Here is a 24,014-nt window from a genome sequence, read left to right as displayed (position 1 = left end):
TGAAGTTTAAGAAAGTTTCCATAATAATTTTTAGTGGTCTCAGAAACGCATAACAATAAAGGCAACTAATACTGAAATGCAGGCAATATAGAATTTTATTTTTCCAAAATCCTGCCAGAACATTCTGCTGCTATATTAAGCCAAGGGAACCGGAATCACAAGATCTAGGGGATCTTATACGGTAAAGTACCTACACTTGTCCATAGGCCTCGGGGTTTTCGCCTTACAGACCCACAGCCCATCAGTAGGCGGGGTCTCATTCTCTGGAAATCTTGGCGATGGGAGGGGTGCCCTCCCAGAGATCTTCCGGAAAAGGGCGGGGCTTGCCTTCCGGAACTTTTCGGACAGAGGCGGAGTCTTCTGCCGAGGGCCGTTCGGAGGAAGGCGGGGCCTACCTCGCATCAGGACCAGTCTGGCTGCACCTGCTTCCTTAGCTCAGAGCATCCCTGGAGCATCTTAAGAGGCGACCGCAGCTGGCAACCAGAGACCAGACCGTCGCAGGAGGCGTCCGCCAGATACCTTCCCCTTCTCCTGACCTAGCGCTCTGCAGCGGCGGCCTCCGTACTGACCGGAGGTCCCAGAGTTGTCTGACCATTGCAAAAGCATTTATAGCAATAGCCTCTGATTACGACATGGCTGAGATCACCAATATCCGACCTAGCTTTGGTAAGTAGAATCTGGCAAACTAAGCCTGGGGTAGGTGAAACCGTTGCAAAGCCAAGGGAGCCCAGCAGCTGGGCAGAGCGTGAAGCCCAGACCAGGGCCTTCAAGTGCCAGCCCCTCTAGAATCAGGTCTGTGGTGGTGGGTAGAATCGGGGCCTACTGTGGTGGGTAGCAGGCAGTGTACGGCACCCGAACTTAAGCTATGGGCTGCACGGGCTGAGAAGGACAGAGCCACACCGAGGGTGGGGAGGTTCAGGATGCTAAAACCTTGTATGGTGCGCTGTCAGCACTGCTGGAGGTGAGAAGCAGAGAGCTTGAGGAGGATGTGAACCCCACCTTCTGGGGGGGGAGAGGTGAGGTAGCCCGAGCCCTCCCCCTTGGGGCACGCAGGGCGGTGCCCCTTCCTCCCCCTCCCACTCCTCAGGCCTGCGGGGGAGGGAGGTGGCAAGGGAGATGGGGCATCAAGATGGCAGCTTGGGGACTGTGGGCTGTGTGGCTGGCAGCCAGGGGAGGCGGCGGCCTCTGGGGAAAGAGGGGTGCGGGGGTGGGGAGCAAAAAGGAAGCCACTCCTTAAGCCGGTCAGCTGGATGCTGGGGCTAGGAGGAAACGTGAACCCTGCAATTTCTATTCTGCATCGTAATGATGGGATCCGTCCGTAGCTACCAAATGGCGCTTGGCGCTGCTGGGCTGGGGGATGACGTGATGTCTATTTCTGGGCCTCCTGGCAGCGCCTAGGCTCTTCTTCCCAGGCCTTTGTTCCCTGTTTCCCTAGGCTGGCTTTTCAAAAAGGGGGACTCACCCGCGCTGGTGCTAGCGGGGGCCCGATCCAGGCCGGAGGGGGTGGGGCGAAAAAGGCAGAGCCCGGGGGAGGCCGCTTTGTGTACCAGAGAAAGCATTACGTCATCTCAGAGCTGCTGGTCCCCGACCCAACCCTACGGGCTCCAAGATCAGTTACACTCCCTGGAGCAGAGTGGGGTAGAAAATAGGGAAGCAGATGGGAAAGAAAAGCTCGAGAAGCGAGTTCTTCCTCTGGGGGATTCCTCCAAAATGTGCTAGGGTAGCAAACTTCCTGTGCTATGGGTTGCTGGCCCCAAAATAAAAAAGAATTGCCTTGTTTCTCCCTCAGTTCTGTCCCAGTTTGTATGGGAGAAGCCATTGAGAGTTGCTGTCAGCCTAGGGTTCCTCCTTTTCCCTTAAGAGATTCTATCCCTCAGACAATCCAGAAGGTTTGAGCATCCAGACTCCAGTGTTTAGGGTGGGGCCACAATCCAACTAGGAAATGGCTTTTCTCACTCCCAAGTAAAAGGTTTATGGAAATGAACAGAACCCAGTGTGCTCTATCCCCTCAATGCCAGGAAGAAGACATCAGATCAGAGAAAGTATACAGACGACAGATCACACCCATTTACTACTTGTTTGCACTGATTCCCTAAGGCTAAATCTTGATTATATTTCTTTCTTCCACTTCACCTTCTGCATTTTTATTCTTTGGGTCCTAAATTTCCAAAATAGATGTCCCTTTTGTCATCACATGAGCACCTCATGATTTTTCTTCTTGCTCTTTCTTTTTCTTCTTATGCCTTCTTTCCAACATATTCTTTTCTTTTAATTGCAGTTCCAGAGTCCTTGGAAAGTTAGATGCTGTAGAGGGAATGTTAGTGGAAAAAGAAATTATCAGGCCCTTACATACTACATTTTATTTAATCCTTACAAATATCCTCAAGTGTATTCATTATTATATATATTTGCTAGATGAGGAAACTGAGGCTAAGGGAGATAAAATAACTTGGCTGAAGTAAAACAAACTAGTTAGGGTAGTGCTAGGATTTAAACCAATTTCCAGTTGATGCCAAAGTTCATTCTCATTTTACTGTGTCACGCTGGCCTACTTGACAGGGAAAAGCTATTTTAGCAAAGGAAGTGTCAATAAGCAGGGCTGGTCAGAGACTGAGAGAATTGGACAATGCCCAGATGTGTCTTGCAGATCTTTAAATCCATACAGAGGATCTCCTCTACAGAGAACTGCCACTTCTGACTTTTTCACATCTCACAGAGCACTTCATTTCAAACTCCCTAGCCCTTGAGAGATTCACCAAGCCAACACTCAATTATCCATGACCTTGGAGGACAGAAGAAGCAAGCAGCATGGGTCACTGCAATTTACTACTACTTGAAAACACTCACTTCAGCTTTTAGTTCCAACTTCCTTTTCCCACCAAGCTTTTGACTAAAGCTAGACAATATCTCTGATTTTTCTAGTTCACTGTCTTGGGGGTGGGGGGAGAGAGGCAGGGGTTAACAAATACTAAAATGAAGAAGACAGTAGGACAAAAGTGGGAAACAAGGTGGAGGAGATCGCCTAGGTAATTCACAAGTGGATTCATCCATTTCTCTTTTTTTCCTTCTCTATCCTCCTGAAAGATGAAAATCCTTCTTCTTCTCTTTTACCTGCTCCACCTCTATTTTCTAGCAATAAAAGTTGAGGCACTGTAAGCAACAGTGGGGATCTCTCAAGATCACAGAGTAAATCTATGGTAGAGCCAAAAGGATCACTCAGATGTCTCCCATCCCAGGCCTTTAGACTCCCTTTCAAATCATTCTCAAAAATACACTTGTCTTGGTAGTTCCCTGCTTTTCTCTTCTCATAGAGACAATCAATATTCAGTTTTACTAATCGGTAGCAAGCAATTTTCAGGAAGTCCCTCATGAGTGAATGGAGAGCCACTTTTTCAAATTGTGCCTATTCTGATTGACAACTGAACCCAATCAATTGTTCAAGCAAATATTTACTGAGCTCCTGTTAGATGCAAGAGACTCAGGGATTCAAAAATGAACAGGGTGTTGTCTCTGCCCACTCTCAAGGTGCTTACAGCTAAGGCTGCTCCCATTTTGTGAAACCTCTCCCTAACAGCTTTTATTTCACTTGATACTCTGAAAATAAATGCTGTTATTATTCAGTATGGCCATGGACACAGTCACCTTGGTTTACTTTGTTAAATGCCTTTACTCCTAATCTATATTAATATTTCAAAATGTAACCACTTCTTTTCTTACCTGGTCCCAACTTCCATAGAACCATGGAATGTTTGAGGTAGAAAGAATTTCAGAGACGTTTATTCCAATCCTCATTAAAGAAATCTTTTTTAGAATATGCCTGGGCTTCCCTGGTGGCGCAGTGGTTGAGAGTCCGCCTGCCGATGCAGGGGACACGGGTTCGTGCCCCGGTCCGGGAAGATCCCACATGCCGCGGAGCGGCTGGGCCCGTGAGCCATGGCCGCTGAACCTGCGCGTCCAGAGCCTGTGCTCCGCAATGGGAGAGGCCACAACAGTGAGAGGCCCGTGTACCGCAAAAAAAAAAAAAAAAAATATGCCTGACTAAGGTGATCCAATCTCTGAAAGTTTTCAAATGGAGATTCACTGCCTCCTGAAGCCATCTGGGCCACTGAGAGGCAGTTCTAACAATAATTTGATTCTTTTCATTGAGTCAGAATCTGTCTTCCTGTAGCCTGTACATGCTCATGTTAGACCTGCCCTCCAAAGTAAAATCCCATCAGACCTTCTTCCAGCAAAACGCCTTAAGTAATTGAAGAACGTTATTATTCCCAGACCCCTCAGCTCCAGTTCCTTCAATTTCTCCTCACTTGATATGGTTTCCAGGCCCTCTACTATCCTGCTTATCCATAATGTAGAGACATTCTGGTGTCAGATAGACCAGGGTTTAAATCCCATCACTGCCATTTGCTACTATGTGGCCTAGTGTAGATCTGAGTCCCCAGCTTCCTCAGTTGTAAAGTGGGGATATTAATGGTACCTATTCAATGAGTTATTTGTTTCGGAGAGAAAAGTCTCTAACATGATGCCTGGCAGGGATATCACAAAGGTACACAAAAAATAGCAATTTTTATTCTTGTCAGTACTAGATAGAATACTCCTTATGTGTCGTGACCAGTGCAGATGAAATTATACTACCCCTCCTGTGATCTGGACATTGCACTGATAATATAAGTTAGAATCAGCCTAATTATACTCCAAGCTTTTTGTCATCTAAACTACTAAGTTGTTTTTACTCACACTCATCAAGTAAGGTCTCTCATTGCCTATCAATAGGTTTTGAAGGGCAAATAGAATTTTACATTTATCCCTGTTATGTGTAATAATATTGACCTCATCCTGTTTTTCCAATCTGTGGAAGCTGTTTTTTATTTTTTATTGAGGTATAGTTGATTTACAATATTGTGTTAGTTTCTGATGTACAGAATAGTGATTTGATTATATATTTTCTATATAAAAGGATGTTCTTTTTCATATTCTTTTCTATTATGGTTTCTTACAGGATATTGAATATAGTTTCCTGTGCTATATAGTAGAATCTTGTTGTTTATCTCTTTTACATATAGTAGTTTGTATCTGCTAATCCCAAACCCCTAAAGTGGAAGCTGTTTTGAATTGACTAATTCATTTGAACACTTACTATGTGCCACATGGTTCTAGGACCTGGGAATACAGCAGTGAACAAAACAGTCACTATTCTTGTTACACTTACCTAGTGAGGGAAGACAGACAAATATATGTCAGGGGTAATAAGTGCTATGAAGAAAAATAAAGCAGGGTAAACGGGATATCATCTTACTTGGAGCAGTCAGGAAATGCTTCTCTGATAAGATGGAGTTTGGAACAGAGGCCTTCAGTGAGTGAGGCCATGAGCCAGGCATATACTTGGTGAAAGGATGTTCTAGGAAGAATCTGGAATATGCTAGAATCACATTTATTTCCTTATTTCCCCTGACCTACCCAAGACTTACCCTAATGAGTAGTATGGATAACTATAGGCCTTATCTAGATCTTTAAGGCCTAAACCCAATTTGGCTTCAGTGAACTTAAGGGGGAGGAAATCCCCAAACCTAATTATCTAAGTCAGGGGCCCGATTTGTGCAGGAAAAGACAAGACTAGAGGAGGGGAAGGAAAAAAATCTGTTTCTGTTTAGTTATTTGTTTACTTAACAAATATATATTAAGGACCTGTTAGGTGTTTTTAGTGCTGAGGATACAGAAATGAGCTAAACAGACACAATTCTTGTCCTTATGAAACTTACATTCTAGTGAAGACAGACAATAAATAGTAAAATTATATGTGTGTGTGTATATATATTCTTATGTATATGTGTGTGCCTGTGTATGTTTGTGTGTGTGTGTGTGTGTGTGTGTGTGAGAGAGAGAGAGAGAGAGAGAGAGAGAGAGAGAGAAGCATGACAAGACATGTAGAGAAAATTAAGCAGGGCCAGGAAGTGTGGGTCTCAGGGGTGGAAAAGTTTACACTTTTAAATAGGGTGGTCAGGGAAAACCTTATTAAGAAGGTGACAAGGTCTGACATTTTCCACAGTCCCAATTTCTCCCTATTTAAAATACTTGTATTTCATACTAAAAGATTTTATTATTTTATCTTAAAACACAAGTATTTTAATTATTTTTTTAATTTTATTATTTTATCTTAAAATACAAGTATTTTAAATACCTGGGAGCTGAAATTTAGAACATATTTCAAGTACTTAGACGCAGAGTTCTTCTACTTCTCACCACCCACCTACTTTTATCACCCTTGGGCACCCTACCAAAACCATCCAAAATCAACCCCGCATCCTTCTACCCTACCTGTCAGTCAGTCCACACAAGCCCACTGTTGCAAACCCTGTGCTGGATGCTGTGGACTATCCTCCTGAAACCAGACACAGTTCATACCCTTGTGTAACAGTTGAGGTAAATGGGTTCTCCTGTAAAAAGGTGACCTATAACACCTAGTTGACCTGTAGCCGACCTATAGGGCGGCTTTATGTGAAACACAAATCAATATGAGCAAACCATAAGTGCTGAGGGAAGGCCAAGAAAAGAACAGGCAGGCAGGTGGGGCACTTCAGGGGAGGCTTTCCAGAGAAGATAAGTATTTCATCCATGTTTGGTGGAAAGGAAGAGCCATGGATTGGTTGGAGAGGATGGGTGAGGGAAACTCCAAGAGAGGGGAGAAGTTCATAAGCCCAGATGAGCAAGTTTTGCTTTGGAGACTAGGCTACAGATTAGCTTGGCTCCAGCCAGAAGCACTAAGCAGGGGTGCTCTGGGCAGGGGTTGAGGTCCACCTGCCTTGACACGTCTCTGGTCTCCACCTTCAGATGTGTCGCCAGTGGTCGCTGGCCTCATCGGGGCCTCTGTGCTGGTGGTGTGTGTCTCGGTGACCGTCTTTGTCTGGACATGCTGCCACCAGCAGGCAGAGAAGAAGCACAAGAACCCACCATACAAGTTTATTCATATGCTCAAAGGCATCAGCATATACCCAGAGACCCTCAGCAACAAGAAGAAAATCATCAAAGTGCGGAGAGACAAAGATGGCCCTGCGAGGGAAGGTGGACGCGGGAACCTGTTGGTGGACGCAGCAGAGGCTGGCCTGCTGGGCCAAGACAAGGGTCCTAGCTCTGGATCTTGTATAGACCAATTACCCATCAAAGTGGACTATGGGGAAGAACTGAGGAGCCCCATTGCGAGCCTGACCCCCGGGGAGAGCAAAACCACTTCTCCATCATCTCCAGAGGAGGATGTCATGCTAGGATCCCTCACCTTCTCAGTGGACTATAACTTCCCAAAAAAAGCCCTGGTGGTGACAATCCAGGAGGCTCATGGGCTGCCAGTGATGGATGACCAAACCCAGGGCTCTGACCCCTACATCAAAATGACCATCCTTCCCGACAAGCGGCATCGGGTGAAGACCAGAGTGCTGCGGAAGACCCTGGACCCTGTGTTTGACGAGACCTTCACCTTCTATGGCATCCCATACAGCCAGCTTCAGGACCTGGTACTGCACTTCCTTGTCCTCAGCTTTGACCGCTTCTCCCGGGATGACGTCATTGGGGAGGTCATGGTGCCGTTGGCTGGAGTAGACCCCAGCACAGGCAAGGTACAGCTGACCAGGGACATCATCAAAAGGAACATCCAGGTGAGGAGGAAGAGTGTGTTGGGGAGGGATGGTAGGTTGGGGGAGAGAAGGGGACAAGTGGGAGGGGAGGGATGAGATGGGTGGCAAAGAGGGGCTGTAGAGAGGAAGCTCTTGGCTGTCAAGGATAAGCAGTGGTCAAAGTAAGACAGAGAACCTGGCAGGTTAGGTCTCCTCCAAGAAGCAACTTCATGAGGAGAGAAGGGCAGGTAGCTTCTGAAATTTCACTTAGCGGTTGGCATCCTGATGCTGCATCCAGCTTGCTTGGAGCGGGCTGGCTCACCAGTCACAGACCCATCACTTCAGGGATAAGGGGGCTAATTTCTAATCCAAAATGTGTGATCTTCCTCTAGTGAACTTATTTCTCACAGCTGAGAAACTGTGAAATCAGTAATTTTCCCTTCAGCTTCCCTTTCCCAACCCAAATATAGAGATGTAAGTAGTATAATCTGTGTGACTTTTAACCATTTTATAAATGAAACTTAACTGCTTCACCCTTTGGGCCCCTTACCCAGGCCCAAACCTTTGCCACAGATACTTCTCTCCCCGTTCCTCCTCTCCTCCTTGTTTGCATTAGAAGGGGGATGAGAGCCCTCCATCCTGCCTCCTCTCCACTGGGCCAGCATTGGCTCTTGAGTTATTTCAGGGATGCAAGAACTGTAACCCCCAGCCCCACTAGTTCATTTCCTCCTCAATCTGGGAGGCGGTGTAGCTCTGCGGTTCAGCACGAGGGCTCTTGATTCAGACTGCCTGGCTTCACCTTCCAGCTCACCACTTTGCAACTGTGTGACGTGGATGAGTTACTTAACTCTTCTAAGCTTCTATTTCCCCATCTGTAAAATGGAGCTGATAATATTGCCTTCCTTATGGGTTATGAGGATCCAATAAGATAATATACCTGGCATACCATTGCCCTTATGGAGCTTTTACTTCAGTGGAGGAGAAATACAAAAAAATCTTGGCAATTATCACATAGTGAGTGTGGTAGGTGCTATGAAAGAAGTTGTTGAAATTTTACACTTAGAGTTTCATTCCTTTTTCAGGATTTACCATAAGGAGTTAATAGCAAGGACTTTGAAGTCAGACCTGAGTTTGAATCTAAATTCTACCCGTTAAGTGACCTTGAGCAAGCTGCTTAAATTCTCTAAGTCTCAGTTTCTTACAGGAATTAAGATGATGAATTTACATAATCCCTAGCCCATAGTAAACCTTCAATAAATGGGAACCATAATTATTATTACTATTATTATTTCTATTATTAATAAAGTTTGATCCCTGGGAGAGATATATGATTTGTAGGTATTTATATTTTGTTTTGACAAAGTGAAAGAGGAAGACAAGGGAGGCCTGGATCAGTGGAGAAGAGGGTAGAAGGTTCAGAAAGGATATCAGGGCCACTAAAGTCAACTGCACTTTTCCCAGAAAGAGCTCTGCCTGTAGATGCCTTACTGATCTCTTACTGCCTTCTTCAGCTGCCATCCCACGCCAGACTCAGTGGGGAGGCAGGAGGCTCAGGACTGGAAGGAGGCTTCCAGGCCAGCAGGGCTGAGTGTGCAGTGAGCTCCCAGAAACAAGGTTTGGCCACTGCTGAAGGGCACTGTGCAGTGCCAGGCTGGGGAGGGGAGGGGAGGCAGGAAGTGGCTCTTACCCCCTCTGCTGTGTAGGCGCCTGTCCCACTGCAGCCAGCCCAGCCATGCCATTGCCCAGAGAACCACTGTTGCCACGTGGTCCACTCAGCTCTACCTCACAGGGCCCGGGGGAGTCCAAACATTTCAAAGACCATTAGAGGCATTTGGTCAGGGCATAAACACTGGTCTGTTGCCAGGATACAATGAGACATCCCCGAGTCCAAGACAGCAAGAGTTCTTATATCCTGTGAGGTTGGAGTCAGAAGGCCCGGACAGAAGCTGCAGTAGTGACCTGTCTCATCTCCCTGCATCCCTTCCCCTCTCCTTGCATTTCTTTTCCTCCAGATTCTGCCAACCCGCTCCCCTGATTCCTGACTCCCCTTTATAGCAGCTCCAGTGCTCTACTTCCTGCCTTCATCTAGCTCTCCTTGCAGGGTGTTTCTTTCCCAGCACAGCCTTCGCTGGAGCACCAGCCTGGTAAATCCACCAACTAGCTGGACTCCTTCAGACAGCTCATGCAGTCGCAGCCCACGGCTGACTGTGGAGGATGGCTCTGTACCAAGCTGCAGCTGGGAAGACACTGGCAAGGAAAGGGACTGATTTGGGCTGGGAACAAAACAGCCTCAAATCCAGGACACTGGGCAGGGAGCACAGACAATGGCATTTGCTAAACTGCCCGGGGCTCTTGGGGAGAGCCAAGCTTCTTTCCACTTTATTAACACCCTTCAGGAGGGATAAGCCGGGGCTGGGATCCTGAGCAACGCCCTGAGCCAATCCTGAGCCAATCCCCTGGAAGAGGCTCCAGACAGGACACCCAGAGCCCCTGCAGCGCCACCCCAGAGCCTTGCAGCCTCCCAGGTGTCCTAAGCCTGTTTTTCCCAACCAGTGCCAGTGGGTAGAGCTGTGTTCCATCCTGGGTCGTGGCTGTCATCTCTCTAGTCACTCGTCCCCCTGATTCCCTAGCAGTACAGCCTCAAAATGTCTACCCTAAACCCTCCCTACTGTAGCCAAGAACCTGCCCTTTCTGGATCTCCCCATATGGCTCATCAGTTAGAGCTGCTTTGGACTATTCCACACTGTCTGTAAAGAGTTCTTTCTGGTCTGGGTAAGGTACCCCCTTATAATAATGGAGCCAAATGTTCCTGGGCGGAGACAGGTGAGAACTGCATTTCTCTAGACAACCACCCACCCCTAACTGCATTTCCTGACCTTTAGCAGAAAATTCAGCTCTTGTCCTTTCCGTTATTACAGTCCACTGCAGTCCAGTTGAAGAAGCCCTGGACTGGTCATGATTTCTGATTCTGTCCATTTCACTGACTAATTCTGGGCAAGCAGTTACCTACTCGGCCTCAGTCTTCCTCTAGGCTGGATCACGAAGGCTAATGGATTGACTCTGTGAGAGTACTCAGCTCTTAGGAATATACAGAAAGATATAAGAAGCATTAAAATTTAACACTCAATTATTAACGAAAAAAGTTCACAGTATAAACTCTATAATGCCCAAAACTCTCTGAGCTGGACTTTGGAACTGGATTTTTTTTTAAGTGGCAGTTTTTTGTTTTTTTTTTTCTAGTATTTTATTCAGATAGAAATAAAAAAGTGAATTTACATTCCCATAATACATCCCCCACAAGGAGAAGGGGGGTGGTTCAGCGAGGGCTGGGGTTAAAGAAGAGACAGTGGGAAAGAAGTGATTTACAAGGTGGATAATAGAGAGTTGTTAGACTCCTAATTTCTTCAGGTCACTGTTTCCCAAACCATTTCCTGTCTTTCTACTACCAGATTGGTGTTCATGACCTGGGACAATGGTCATGGGAATGATAGGATTCTTAGAATCTCAGATTTACAAGAGACCTTGGAGTTCATCCAGTCTAGTCAAAAGGGACTGAAAAGAGAGAAAGAAAAAGGAATGTCAGTTATCCAGGAACAATAAAGAAAATTGCTATGTAAAATAAGTAAATAAATAAAACCACACACACAAAAAAGAAAGCTATATTTGTGTATTGGGGAGAAGACAAGGAGGGATGTGATTGAATGTTGAGGTTTTTGTTTCTTTTGTTTTCTCATGACTGTGATTTATGTGTAGCCCTGAGAACTTCTAGCCCCAATGAAGGTTTATTGAGGACGCATGAGTCCTCCTCTTTGCAAAGATACTGTGGCTAGAAAAATCACTGTGGGCGGGGCCCTGCTAATTATAAGAAATAGACTTATCCCTCACCTAAGTATTTCCTTCAGCTGAACGTCTTCTTTAGGACCACTGCTCTTGTTCCTCTTTTCCACAGAGTGAGAAAGGATCCCGCTCTCTGAGAGCAAAGCCTCCCAGCTCTGTCAGGCATGGATAAAACCCCTTCTCCCCCTTGTCCTTCTGCTTGCCTGCCCCCCAACAGGGTCTTTACCTCACTAGGCCAAGGGGCTGGGAAACAGAGTTCGCTCCCAGCCCTTGACAAAGAGCCCTTGACAAAGAGTCATTGACAATGCCGCTTGGAATCGCAATTGGGTGGAAAGAGAAGGGGAGGGGGGAGGGGGAGACTTGAAACTCCAGGCCTTCAATGCAGAATGGAATGGCATTCAGGTGGTGTTGTGGCTGCAGACTTGGGCATCACAAAGGGGCAGCTGAATGGGGATGGGCGTTCTGCCCATGTAAAATGGCCAAAGATGAAGGGTGGGGGGGATCAGATGGAGAACAGTTGTCTGAGGAGTGATTTTAGGGGAGGAAATTATTGTGAAGGTAACCAGAAGTTGTCCACCTTCCCAACGAACTAAGGAAGGGGCACAGGATTTAAATTAGGATGATTTTGCTACAATGGATGATTTAGGAAACAGCTTTTTTTTTTTTTTGAAACAGAGTTTTAAATAAATAACCAGAAAACCTAAGTATAATCTTGTACTCAATGTTATTTTTACAAATAAAACTCTTTTTTTTTAACTTTCTTTTTTTTTTTAATATTTATGTAGTTTAGCTGCACAGGGTCTTAGCTGGGGCCCGCAGGATCTTTTAGGTGCAGCATGCAGGCTCTTAGTTGTGGCATGTATGTGGGGTGTAGTCCCCCTGCATTGGGAGCACAGGGTCCTACCCACTGGACCACCAGGGAAGTCCCCAAGATTGCATATTTAACATTTAGATACCAATATTCAAGGATGGTCCCAGAGATAGATATCAAAACTAGTTAACATTTCATTATTCATGGAAATGGAGGGGAGCAGTGGCCCAAATAATCCAGAAGTTCTTTCTAGATCAGCACTATCTACTGGATGCTATGATGGTGGAGATGTTCTATATCTGCACCATCCAGTATGGTAGCCACCGGCCACATGTGGATACTGAGCACTTGAAATATGGCCAGCGTGACTGAGAAACTAAAATTTTAATTTTATTTCATTTTAATGAATTAAAATTTAAATAGACACATGTAGCTAGTGCCTACTGTATTGGGCAGGCCAGTTGTGAATGTTTTAGAAGGCATTTAATTTTCTTTTTCGTGAGGGATTACTTTCCTGATGCCATTTGGATGTGGCTGATAGTAAAAATGAGTTTACCTTCTCTGACTGCATTCTGACTCGTTAAAAGGAAGCAGCCCAGAAGTATACTGGCTGGCAAGGGCAACCAGCCTGTGATTGTACACTGGCTGAGGGTACTTCCCGTGGATATAGTCAAGAGCCGGCTATATGTTAGGGGTAAGGAAAAGATGTGGGGCTTCAATCTAGCAGAGAATACCATGGACATCTTTTTCAAAGTCTATTTTCTTCTGTACTTCAATTTCAAAAGCTAATGGCTAAGTTTAACATTCAGTCACATTCAGTACCCTACGAGAGACATTTCCATATGCTCCTGGTATGAAATATAGCCTCAAGAACTTTTTTAAGCCAAATGGAAATATTATCACAGGTCATTCCTCGAGGTGACTTAAGACTTATAATCAGAGCATCAACTATTAGGGTTTTTCACTGATGAGCTAATTAAATTATTTACTGCTGTTGTTCTTTACTGCACCAGACACACCTGAGCAGGCAGTGCACTAGCCCATGAGCTTCTGGAGGGTAGGAGTCTTCTTTGTGCATCATTTCAGCCCTAGCTGCTAGCAGAGTGCCCGGCACTTAGTGAGTGCACAGCAAGTCATTTTGGTGGGTATGTGGCGTATGTAAGGCTGGTGGTCAGTTTGGTCTATTTTTGTTCAATCTAAGAATTCTCAAGTAGGTGACATTCCTTTGGGCTATGAAGAATACAAGGAATAGGAGTTGATAGTGGAGGAATGATTTGGTCTCGAAATTTTTTTTTTTTGTCTCAAATTTAACTTATTATGTCTTAAAGTCCTCCTATCCCACCTCCTTTTGTTTTCTTTATCCCAGCCTCATCCCTGCTTCCTAAGCTAGAAACACAAGAAATAGCCCTCCATCTCTTCCCTCTCCCCTATATTTTCAACCAATTAGCTGCCCCAACCCAGAAAATCCTGACAATTCTTCCTGAGACATATCCTACCCCAGGTCCATCTCCTCTGCCACAGCCCTGGTTCCAGGCCTCATCATTTCTTCCCTAGCCTGTTGCAGCAGCCTCTTAACTGAGCTTTCTGACTTTGGTCTTTCTCTACTTTAGTTCCTTCTCTAGCTTTCACTCATATTATTATTAATATACTAACAACAACAATAACTGTCGCACCTATGCCTACAGACCTCCTCTTGCCTGGGTGCTGCGGCTGGCTCTGCTGTTTGGTTAGCTCATCCCCACTGCCCTTCACCTTCGCCTGACCCACCTCTCTGGGTTCCTGGCCCGTCCCTCCTGCCAGCACCCCAACATCAGGCACACTCTCTCCTCTCAGCATTCTCTGAACACAGCCTACCCTTTCAGCACCCAAAGACTTTGTACTGGCCATTCTGCCGCCCTGCCCCACGGGATCTTGTCTCTGCCCGTTGCCTGTGTCTCTTACTCACCCACCATCAACTCAGCCCAGACGTCAGCTGGCAAAGCCTCCACCTGAATCTCTCAACAGCACTGAGGATTTTTTTTTTTTTGGCTGCACCACGTGACCTGTAGGATGTTAGTTCCATGACCAGGGATTGAACCCAGGCCCTCAGCAGTGAGAGTGCAGACCTAGCCACTGGACCGCCAGGGAATTTCCAGGCTTCTCACTTTTCTGACAAGTAAACATGTTTGTTTACATCTCTTGTCTCTTCTAGTGCGTGATAAGCTCCTTGGGAGCAAGAACTGAGTCCTATCAGTTCTGAATCCCCAGCACCTGGCATGTAATTAGTATCCAAATGTTTTTTTTTAATATATATATAAATTTATTTATTTGTTTTTGGCTGTGTTGGGTCTTCATTGCTGCGCGCGGGCTTTCTCTAGTTGCAGCGAGGGGGGGCTACTCTTCATTGCAGTGCGCAGGCTTCTCATTGCGGTGGCTTCTCTTGTGGCAGACCACGGGCTCTAGGCGCGTGAGCTTCAATAGTTGTGGCACGTGGGCTCAGTAGTTATGGCTCACGGGCTCTAGAGCACAGGCTCAGTAGTTGTGGCACACGGGCTTTATTGCTCCGTGGCATGTGGGATCTTCCCGGACCAGGGATCGAACCCGTATCCCCTGCATTGGCGGGCAGATTCTTAACCACTGTGCCACCAGGGAAGTCCTCCAAATATTATTTAAAATGTTCTTGGAGGACTGGAGGTTTTTTTTTTTTTCTTTCAAGCTCAAAATAGAGCCTAGCATAAAATTTCAAAGTGGGGAAACAAAGTTATAGGTGGCTGGAGAAGACACTCTGAAGGTCATACACTGGGGCGGGCGGAGCAGGTGTGGATATTCACCTTGTGAAATGGAGGCACAGGCTTCAGAAAGTTCAGGGACTTGCCCAGGGCCAGCTGGTGAGTAATTGGCCAAGTTACTCAAACTTAAGTTTCCTGTCTCCCACTATACAGTCTTCAAAACTTTTTTTATGGCAAGAACTGAATGAGGGACTTCCATGGAGGTGCAGTGGTTAAGAATCCACCTGCCAATGCAGGGGACATGGGTTCCATCCCTGGTCCAGGAAGATCCATGCCGTGGAACAACTAATCCCGTGCACCACAACTACTGAGCCTGCGCTCTAGAGCCCATGTGCCACAACTACTGAGCCCGTGTGCCACAACTACTGAAGCCTACGCGCCTAGAGCCCGTGCTCCACAACAAGAGAAGCCACCGCAATGAGAAGCCCGCGCACCGTTATGAAGAGTAGCTCCCGCTCGCTGCAACTAGAGAAAGCCCGTGCACAGCAGCGAGGACCCAACACAGCCAAAAATTAAAATAAATAAATAAATTTGTTAGGGGTAAGGAAAAGATGTGGGGTTTCAATCTATCAGAGAATACCATGAACATCTTTTTTAAAGTCTATTTTCTTTTGTACTTCAATTTCAAAAGCTAATGGCTAAGTTTAAAGTTCAGTCACATTCAGTACCCTACGAGAGACATTTCCATATGCTCCTGGTATGAAAAAAAAATTTTTTTTAAAAAGAACTGAATGAGAGAATAGGAGAGAATGCACATCTCTGGTACACACTGTGTGCCAGGCACTGTGGTGTTTTACAAATTCTAAATTATCGAATCCTCTTACTAATCCTGGGAAGTTGGGACTATTTTTATTGCCATTTTATAGATGAGGAAGTGGAAGTAGCTTGTCCCAGGTCAGACAGATGAGAAGTAGAGTCAGGATTTGAATCCAGGCCTGTCTGGCTTCAGAGTCTGCGCTCCTAAATACTAGGCTATGCTGTCTCTCCCTGCAAATGATTTTATTTAGTATCAGGATTATGATGAGAACATTTCCTTTTTCCTCCGCATGCTTTCTGTGCTGTGGCCTGCTCCCTCTGCCGGGATTCTCACCTGCTCTTTCTTCTCCCCAGAAGTGCATTAGCAGAGGGGAACTCCAGGTGTCTCTGTCATATCAGCCTGTGGCACAAAGAATGACAGTGGTGGTCCTCAAAGCCAGACACTTGCCGAAGATGGATATCACCGGTCTCTCAGGTAGCAGCTATTTACTTCAACCTATTTCTTTTTTCTCTTTTTTTTTTACATTTGTTTTAATTGGAGTATATTTGCTTTACAATGTTGTGTTAGTTTCTACTACACAGCAAAGTGAATCAGCTATACATATACATGTATCCCCTCTTTTTTTGGATTTCCTTCCCGTTTAGGTCACCACAGAGCACTGAGTAGAGTTCCCTGTGCTATACAGCAGGCCCCCATTAACTATCTACTTTAAACATAGTATCAATAGTGTATATATGTCAATCCCAGTCTCCCAATTCATCCCCCTCCCTTCCCCTCTTGGTATCCATACATCTGTTCTCTGTGTCTTTGTCTCTATTTCTGCTTTGCAAATAAGACCTAGATGTGTCTATACCAATTTTTTCAGATTCCACATATATGCGTTAATATACAATATTTGTTTTTCTCTTTCTGACCCACCCCACTCTGCATGACAGTCTCTAGGTCTATCCACGTCTCTACAGATGACCCAATTTCATTCCTTTTTATGGCTAACATTCCATTGTATACACGTACCACATCCTCTTCATCCATTCCTCTGTTGATGGACATTTAGGCTGTTTCCATGTCCTGGCTATTGTAAACAGTGCTGCAATGAACAGTGGGGTGCATGTGTCCCTTTGAATTATGGTTCTCTCAGGGTATATGCCCAGTAGTGGGACCGCTGGGTCACATGGTAGTTCTATTTTTAGTTTTTCCAAGGAACCTCCATACTGTTCTCCATAGTGGCTGCATCAATTCACATTCCTACCAACAGTGCAAGAGGGTTTGCTTTTCTCCACACCCTTTCCAGCGTTTATTGTTTGTAGATTTTGTGATGATGGCCATTCTGACCGGTGTGAGGTGATATCTCATTGTAGTTTTGATTTGCATTTCTCTGATGATTTGTGATGTTGAGCATGTTTTCATGTGTTTGTACTTCAACCTATCTCTATCTGTCCGCGCCCCACCCACCACTGCCCCTTGCCTGTGACGCAGACACCCCCTCTCCACCTTTCAGGACCCCTGGCACCTCTCATTGTCCACCCATTCCTCTCTCTGGCTACATTCTCTTCCTGATGAATGTAGCTGGGAAGGTGCTTTGGTTAAGCAAATGGGGTCTCTACATTTGGCGAGGTATCCTCAGTGCTATGCATGCATGCTGGGTGCTGTGCCCTCGCTCCAGGTGAGACTCGGCAACGAGCCTGCAGGCTTTGTTAGTCCCTGTGCCCTTTAAAATGCTTCTTGGTGTCGTGGGGTTTCTTTGGCCCTGACTCGAGGTGGCTGTTCTGTTCCATGCCTGCCTGGTTTCCTTGGCCCCTTGTCCAGGTGGGCAGACGTGTACACAGTCAGTGTACACTTAGTGTGCAATCACTAAAGACCACACGGGGTGGGGGATGGGACACCAAGGAGATGAACAGCAGAAGCCCCTCCTCCCCAACCGGAAGCCACCATTGTATAGGAGAGGACTGTGTCATAGGCCTGTCTCCCTTTTTCTGATCTCTTTGGGGGCCCCAGATCCTTATGTCAAGGTGAACGTCTACTACGGCAGAAAGCGCATTGCCAAGAAGAAAACCCATGTGAAGAAGTGCACTTTGAACCCAGTCTTCAACGAGTCTTTCATCTACGACATCCCCACTGACCTCCTGCCCGACATCAGCATTGAGTTCCTTGTCATCGACTTCGATCGCACCACCAAGAACGAGGTGGTGGGGAGGCTGATCCTGGGGGCGCACAGTGTCACAGTCAGCGGTGCTGAACACTGGAGAGAGGTCTGCGAGAGCCCCCGCAAGCCCGTGGCCAAGTGGCACAGTCTGAGCGAGTACTAATCCTCTTCTCCTTGCCTCTAACCCCAGGGCCGGGCTGGGCAGGGACGTGGTGGGGAGAGAGATAAACAGAGAGAAGTGGACTCAAAACCTCATTTTAGCTGTAGAAGAAAATTTCTTACAAAACAAACCCCACAAAGAACACTCCACATGACCACAGCTGCAGATCAGTTCTTAGCGATGATGATTTTTCTCCTTTGCAAGGCACTAGGAAATCCCTTTTTTTTTCTTTTTTTATGGGGGAAAAAAAGAGAGGGAAAGACCTCTACAAGTCTATATATAAAAATGTAACCTTATACTTGCATGTCTAATACAAACTGAAGAAATTAGCCTAACTGCCAACATCAAGGTACAGATTTTAATCCATGAAAATTGTGTTTTGTGCCGAATTGTATTTGCTGACTACCTGAAATTGGTCTCTTTTTACTGGGCTTCTCTAGAGTTATTTTCACTCCCCACCTCTGTGGAAGAATCTTTTGCTCTTGTAAAACCTCATGTTTTTAGCATCCCCATCTTTTCTCCCTGTTACCTCTTACATTTCTGCTCTTTGACTGAGCGCAAGGTCCAGAGGTCTGTAGTAAGCCAAGAAACAAAGGTGGAACGGCTAAGGCAGGGTTTGCAGGAGAAAGAGTACTTGCGAAATGAGGTATGTTTGTTATTAGCTCTCCTGCTATGAATGGGTAAAAGGCAGTCCTTGATTAATTTGTGATCAAGTACACAAAGACATCAGACTTTTAGGTAGAATTTGGGTTTACAAAACTAGATGACTTGTCTAAAAAGAGCTTTGGCGACTTCAAATTCAGCTACAGGATAGTACCAATGAATACATCCAGCTGATCCCAAATGTAGGTATGAAGACAAGGAAAGGAAAATGAGATGACTGCCATCTCCCTTTGTAACTGTGTCTGGAAGGACAGCCATTCGTTGGTTGATGGTTTAGAAATCATCAGAGTTTTGAAGGATTAAACTGGCCTTTGTTTTTCCAGAAATGCTGAAAACTGAGAAGCTTTAAAGTCTTCTCAAGTAGCTTAGATGAGGTTAGTTTTGCTTTATAAGGAAAAGGGACTTCAGAAATTATTCTTTCTCTTTAAATTTTTCAATCATGGCTCTTAAAAATAACTAAATGAGTACCTGTGACTAAATTAGTAATAAAGATAACTTGGACTTTTTCAGAACATCCTTTCCCTGAAAACAAAGTGCTTAGTTCTTGGGACTTCTGAATCTCAAGATAATATGAAGGTATGGGTAACCACAGAGTTCAATCCTCCTCTGCCAGTGGACAATAGAGGTTGAGAGAGATTCAGCATCTTGCTGGGATTAGAATTCACATCTCCTTATTCCTAGACCAGCCATGTCTCTTAGAGTTGAGACTTTTCAGATGGCAGAGACTTCACTGACAATAAGTAAGCCTGGATAGGCAGCAGATATTTTTGCCAGCCTGAAAAGGAACTCAAATAAGCAGCAGCTTGAATCAAGGCCTGAAAGATTATCCAAGATTGAAATTCCACATTCATACAAGAACATCACTATCTGACTTGCTTCTGAGAAAGGAGTTGAAGAGCTGAGTCTCCGTGGAGAGTGGTGATGTTGCCTTTGACATTCCCTTAACTCTGTGGATTTAAAACCAATCTGTTCCCCGCCCACCCCCCATTCTTTTTTTTTTTTAACCTGGATTCTTGACAATGCAGAGCAGCAGTTCTGAGCAGGCACAAAGCCCACTCTCTGTTCTTGTCCCTGTCATCCCACATCCCCCATAATCTGACTCACAATCTCATCATCAGTTGGGTTCACACCACCAGTCTCTATCCAACACTCCATGGAATGTAAATACTGTATCATACGTAGAAGAAAATAATTTTTGTTTTCTAAAAATGCATTTTGAGATAGTTTCATGTAAATCTGACAGGAGCACTCTGAAGCCCCATTAGGAAAAATTTTAAATGGTTCCTCTTCATCGCCTTAATGTCTAAAGATCAGAAATCGCTGAGCAACCCGCTTTTGTTTCCTTCCCAGAAACAATGCAAAGCAACAGGTGGAGATAGTCTGGCCTTTGCCCTGCTGTGTGTGCCTCTGTAGCTCCTCCTGACATAAGTCTGGGAAAGCAGCCTCACCCAACTCCTCTCTTCCCCACCTCCTTGTAGCTTTATTCCTTGCATTCTTTGGGTCTACTGAGCAGTAGGTGGTGAGGTGGCAGGGAAGGAACCAGTAGTTCTGTAGCCTAGGAGCTGCCCCAGTGTCTTTCTCAGAAAAATGGCAAAGAGGCAGACAGTACAGGGTTCCTCCCTCCTACCTCAGGCCTGATCCATCGTGCCCTTGACTTTGCTGTCCCAAAGTTTCTTAGCTGGCTTTGGCTTTCACATTTGTTCCTCCCAGAGCTAACGGATAAGGGTGGAGGAGGAATGCCTACTCCTAAGAGTCAGTTAAAAGACAAGAGAGTCACATTCCAGCTTTTGCACAAGGCACTCATGGTCAGGAATAGGTTAGGGAATGGTCACTTCTGATTTTCCAAGAGTCAGTCCTTCTCTGCTGATATCTTGATTCCTTTGGGAAGACAAGAGTTTTTCTTAATAACAAAAGTCCCTTTTATGAGTTAGTCCTTCCTTCAGTTCTTCTCAGTGGAGCACAGCCAAGGTGTACATGTTCATGAGTGGTGCTCTGGATGTGAAAACAGATAGAACTGGCTCATGGGACAGGGGCGGCTTGCTCAGGAGAGGGAATAATGCAAGTCCTTTTTCTTGGAAGGCTTTTATTATGGCCACGATAGTGACATTGCCCTCACCATGCTCCTTCTCTGATGTGGTCGTCTTTCTTTACCTTGTGTCTTCTCTTGTAAAAATGAAACTCAAAAATAAAATAAATGTGTCAAATTAAAAAAAAAAAAACGAAAAAAACGAAAAAGCTAACATGAATTGTGTGAAACTGCATAATGCTGTAACGCTAACCTACAATATGTAATGCTATCTTGTATGTTGAATTTGTTAATGCACCACACAAGTGCAGAATAAAGACTGATTCACATTAAATAGGCCCGGTGACATCAGGATGATTTTCTTGGAAGCTGGATGACTATGAATGATGTGAACATTCAGAGTCCAATAGGATATACTAGGGCATGTTCTCCAAAGCGTGGCCTCAGACCACCTGATTCAGAATCATCTGGGACACTTGTTAAAACATGCAGATTCCAGGCTCCAGACTGACAGTCCTTTTTCTAGTCCTTCTGTTTTCCTCTTAAAATGTAATATTTAAGATCATAACCACCAGAGAGAGAGAGGATGGCTTTTAGTGCTGAGAATTAGTCTGCCCCTTTCACTGGAAATATTTCCAAAAGCAATGCTGAGACTGGCTGATTCTGTTCTCTTATTTATTCATTAGTCAGGAAATATTTTTTAATCGCGTCTCTATCATATGCCAGGTACTGGGGATACAAGACATTGATGAGCAAGAGTCCTACATTTGAGGAGCTTAGAAGAAGACAAGCATTAATCAATTAATCACACTAATAAATATTTAATCACAAACTGAGAAATGCCCTGAAAGAAAAGGAACGCTGTGTGTACACGCAAGTAGTAGAGAGAAAGGAAGCAAGAGAAAAGGTTTAAAACTTTTTAAAGTTTCAGTTAAGGAACTATAAAACATTTTTAAATTGCAAAACTAACATCCTAAGCATATTATAAGAACACTAGAAAATAGAGAAGAGGAAAAAAAAAAAATCAAGATTCCAAAACCTTAACAACCATTTTGTCTTCTAGTCTTAGTTCCTGTACATTTATTCCCCTGATAACATTACTCAGGATCATTGTAGAAAACACATAAAATAAAGTACAATTCATAGGAACTGGAAAAAATCCACCTACAGGCAAACAGTATTAATTTGGGCATATCTCCTTCCAATCTCTTCGAACCACTGTATGATTCCAATCATAGTATGTATATAATTTTGCATATTACTTTTATCTAACATGATAATATAATAACAATGATGGTAAGAGTATCTTGGCACTCAAGATGTTTTTGGCTATAATTAACAGGAAACCCAATTCAAATTGGCTTAAACATTAAGAATATGGATCGGTTCACCTAACTGGAAGTCCAGAGGCAGGTTAGGCTTCAGAGTTGACTCAGCAAAAGGTCACTAATACTATGAGGGGCCCAGGTTCTTTCTGTGGGCCATTCTGACATTCAACGCTAGCTTAATCATAAGGCTTTTATATTTATAGAAGCACCCCCCTGGGGCGGAGGGGAAAGGACCTCTCCTAGAAAGATAAGGTCAATCATTCCCAGAAGCCTCTAGCTATTCTTTCCTCTTATCTTGCTGGTCCAAAATGTGTCACATGGTCATTTCTGAGCCAATCACAGGCAAGGAGGATGGGATTATCTTTAGGCCATTTAGGACTGTCCTAGAACTGAGTATGGGAGATGGGTGGATTCTTGAGTAAAACATTTCCTTTGGAAGAAAGAATTGATGCAGGGTGGTCAATGAATGAAGAACATCACATAGTTGGTTTTTTTTTTTTTTTTGGCCGCCCCGTGCAGCTTGTGGGATCTTAGATCCCCGACCAGGGATTGAACCTGGGCCCTCAGCAGTGAAAGTGTGGAGTCCTAACCACTGGACCACCAGGGAATTCCCACAGAGTTTTCTATAGTACCTTTCACTCCAAGGTATTTTCTCCTGTGATCTGGTAACAAACTCTGAGAAGAGTTACCAACCTACCAAGTGCCTCACCTACCAATTTCATCCATCCCCCATACCTTGCGGTTTGAAAAGACAAACAGCCTAGTGCTTGAAGTGTTCTTTAAATAATTCAAGAACAACGTAAGTTTTAGCCATAAGGCATTAATTTTTCAGAAAACTGAGAACACTTTATTCTCATTCAGTATAACTTTTACAAGATAGTAAGCTGTAGAGTATCTCAATTGCCGAATACCATGTTAGGTCAAATACACCTTCTGAGCACCTCTAATAAATGCTCAAAACTCTGCTTGGCGTTCAAGAACAAACTCGTAGAGGAGGGCTTAAAGCTCAGCAGGCCCAGGAATAGATGTGCTAACAGAAAAATCGATAAGAGCCTGGGAATTCATTAGCTGCTCTCGTGTTCAAGTCTGGGGAGCTGGTAATTCACCTCAAACATCATGGTAAACATCAATCTAATAGAAAAGCTCTGACAAGCTGTAAGGAGGGATTCATTTTCTTTTTAATAGTAATAGCAAAAATAGCTAACACGATTGAATGCTTATCAATGCTGGGCACTATTTTAAGGACTTTATAAATTTAAAACTCAATCCTTCCAACAACCCTGCTGGATATGTGCTATTATTATCCCCATTTAACAGATGAGAAAACTGAAGTCCAAGGAGTGGGACTTCCCTGGTGGTGCAGTGGTTAAGAATCCACCTGCCAACACAGAGGACACGGGTTTGAGCCCTGGTCCGGGAAGATCCCACATGCCGTGGAGCAACTAAGCCCGTGCACCACAACTACCGAGCACCGTGTGCCACAGCTACTGAAGCCCGCGCGCCTACAGCCCGTGCTCCGCAACAAGAGAAGCCACTGCAATGAGAAGCCTGCGCACTGCAACAAAGAATAGCCCCTGCTTGCCGCAACTAGAGAAGGCCCACGTGTAGCAACAAAGACCCAACATGGCCAAAAATAAATAAATAAATAAATTTATTAAAAAAAAAAAAAAATGTCCAAGGAGTTTAAACAACTTGTTCCAAGTTCCACCACTTATAAGCAGTGCAGCTCGGATTCACCCTGTGCACTCTGACTCCAGAACCTCTTTTTTCTACCATCACTACTGGTGGAGACTTCAAAGAAAGATGCAAACAGAGGCTACGGGAACTAATGCAAATTAGAATGTATTCATGCTCTTGATGCCAATGTCCTCAAGAATGTTTCAGAGGGTCATCTGCTATTGTATGAAACTGGACATTTTC

At 44.8% G+C, this 24,014-nt stretch overlaps 1 protein-coding gene across 1 annotated transcript; it reads left to right on the top strand.

The window, feature by feature from the left end:
- Nucleotides 1-632: 632 nt before the first annotated feature.
- Nucleotides 633-18,080, top strand: SYT11 (synaptotagmin 11; the record flags this gene model as incomplete). The annotated part of the gene is made up of 4 exons (XM_082834276.1): nucleotides 633-666; nucleotides 6,826-7,643; nucleotides 16,128-16,248; nucleotides 17,770-18,080. 4 exons carry the CDS (start codon nucleotides 633-635, stop codon nucleotides 18,078-18,080), a joined length of 1,284 nt encoding a protein of 427 aa, XP_082690402.1.
- Nucleotides 18,081-24,014: the final 5,934 nt, after the last annotated feature.

This window comes from Leucopleurus acutus (genome assembly GCF_964270905.1).
Source record: "Leucopleurus acutus genome assembly, chromosome: 2".
NCBI classification, from domain to species: Eukaryota; Metazoa; Chordata; class Mammalia; order Artiodactyla; family Delphinidae; genus Leucopleurus; species Leucopleurus acutus.
This window is presented reverse-complemented; position numbering and strand designations above follow the sequence as displayed.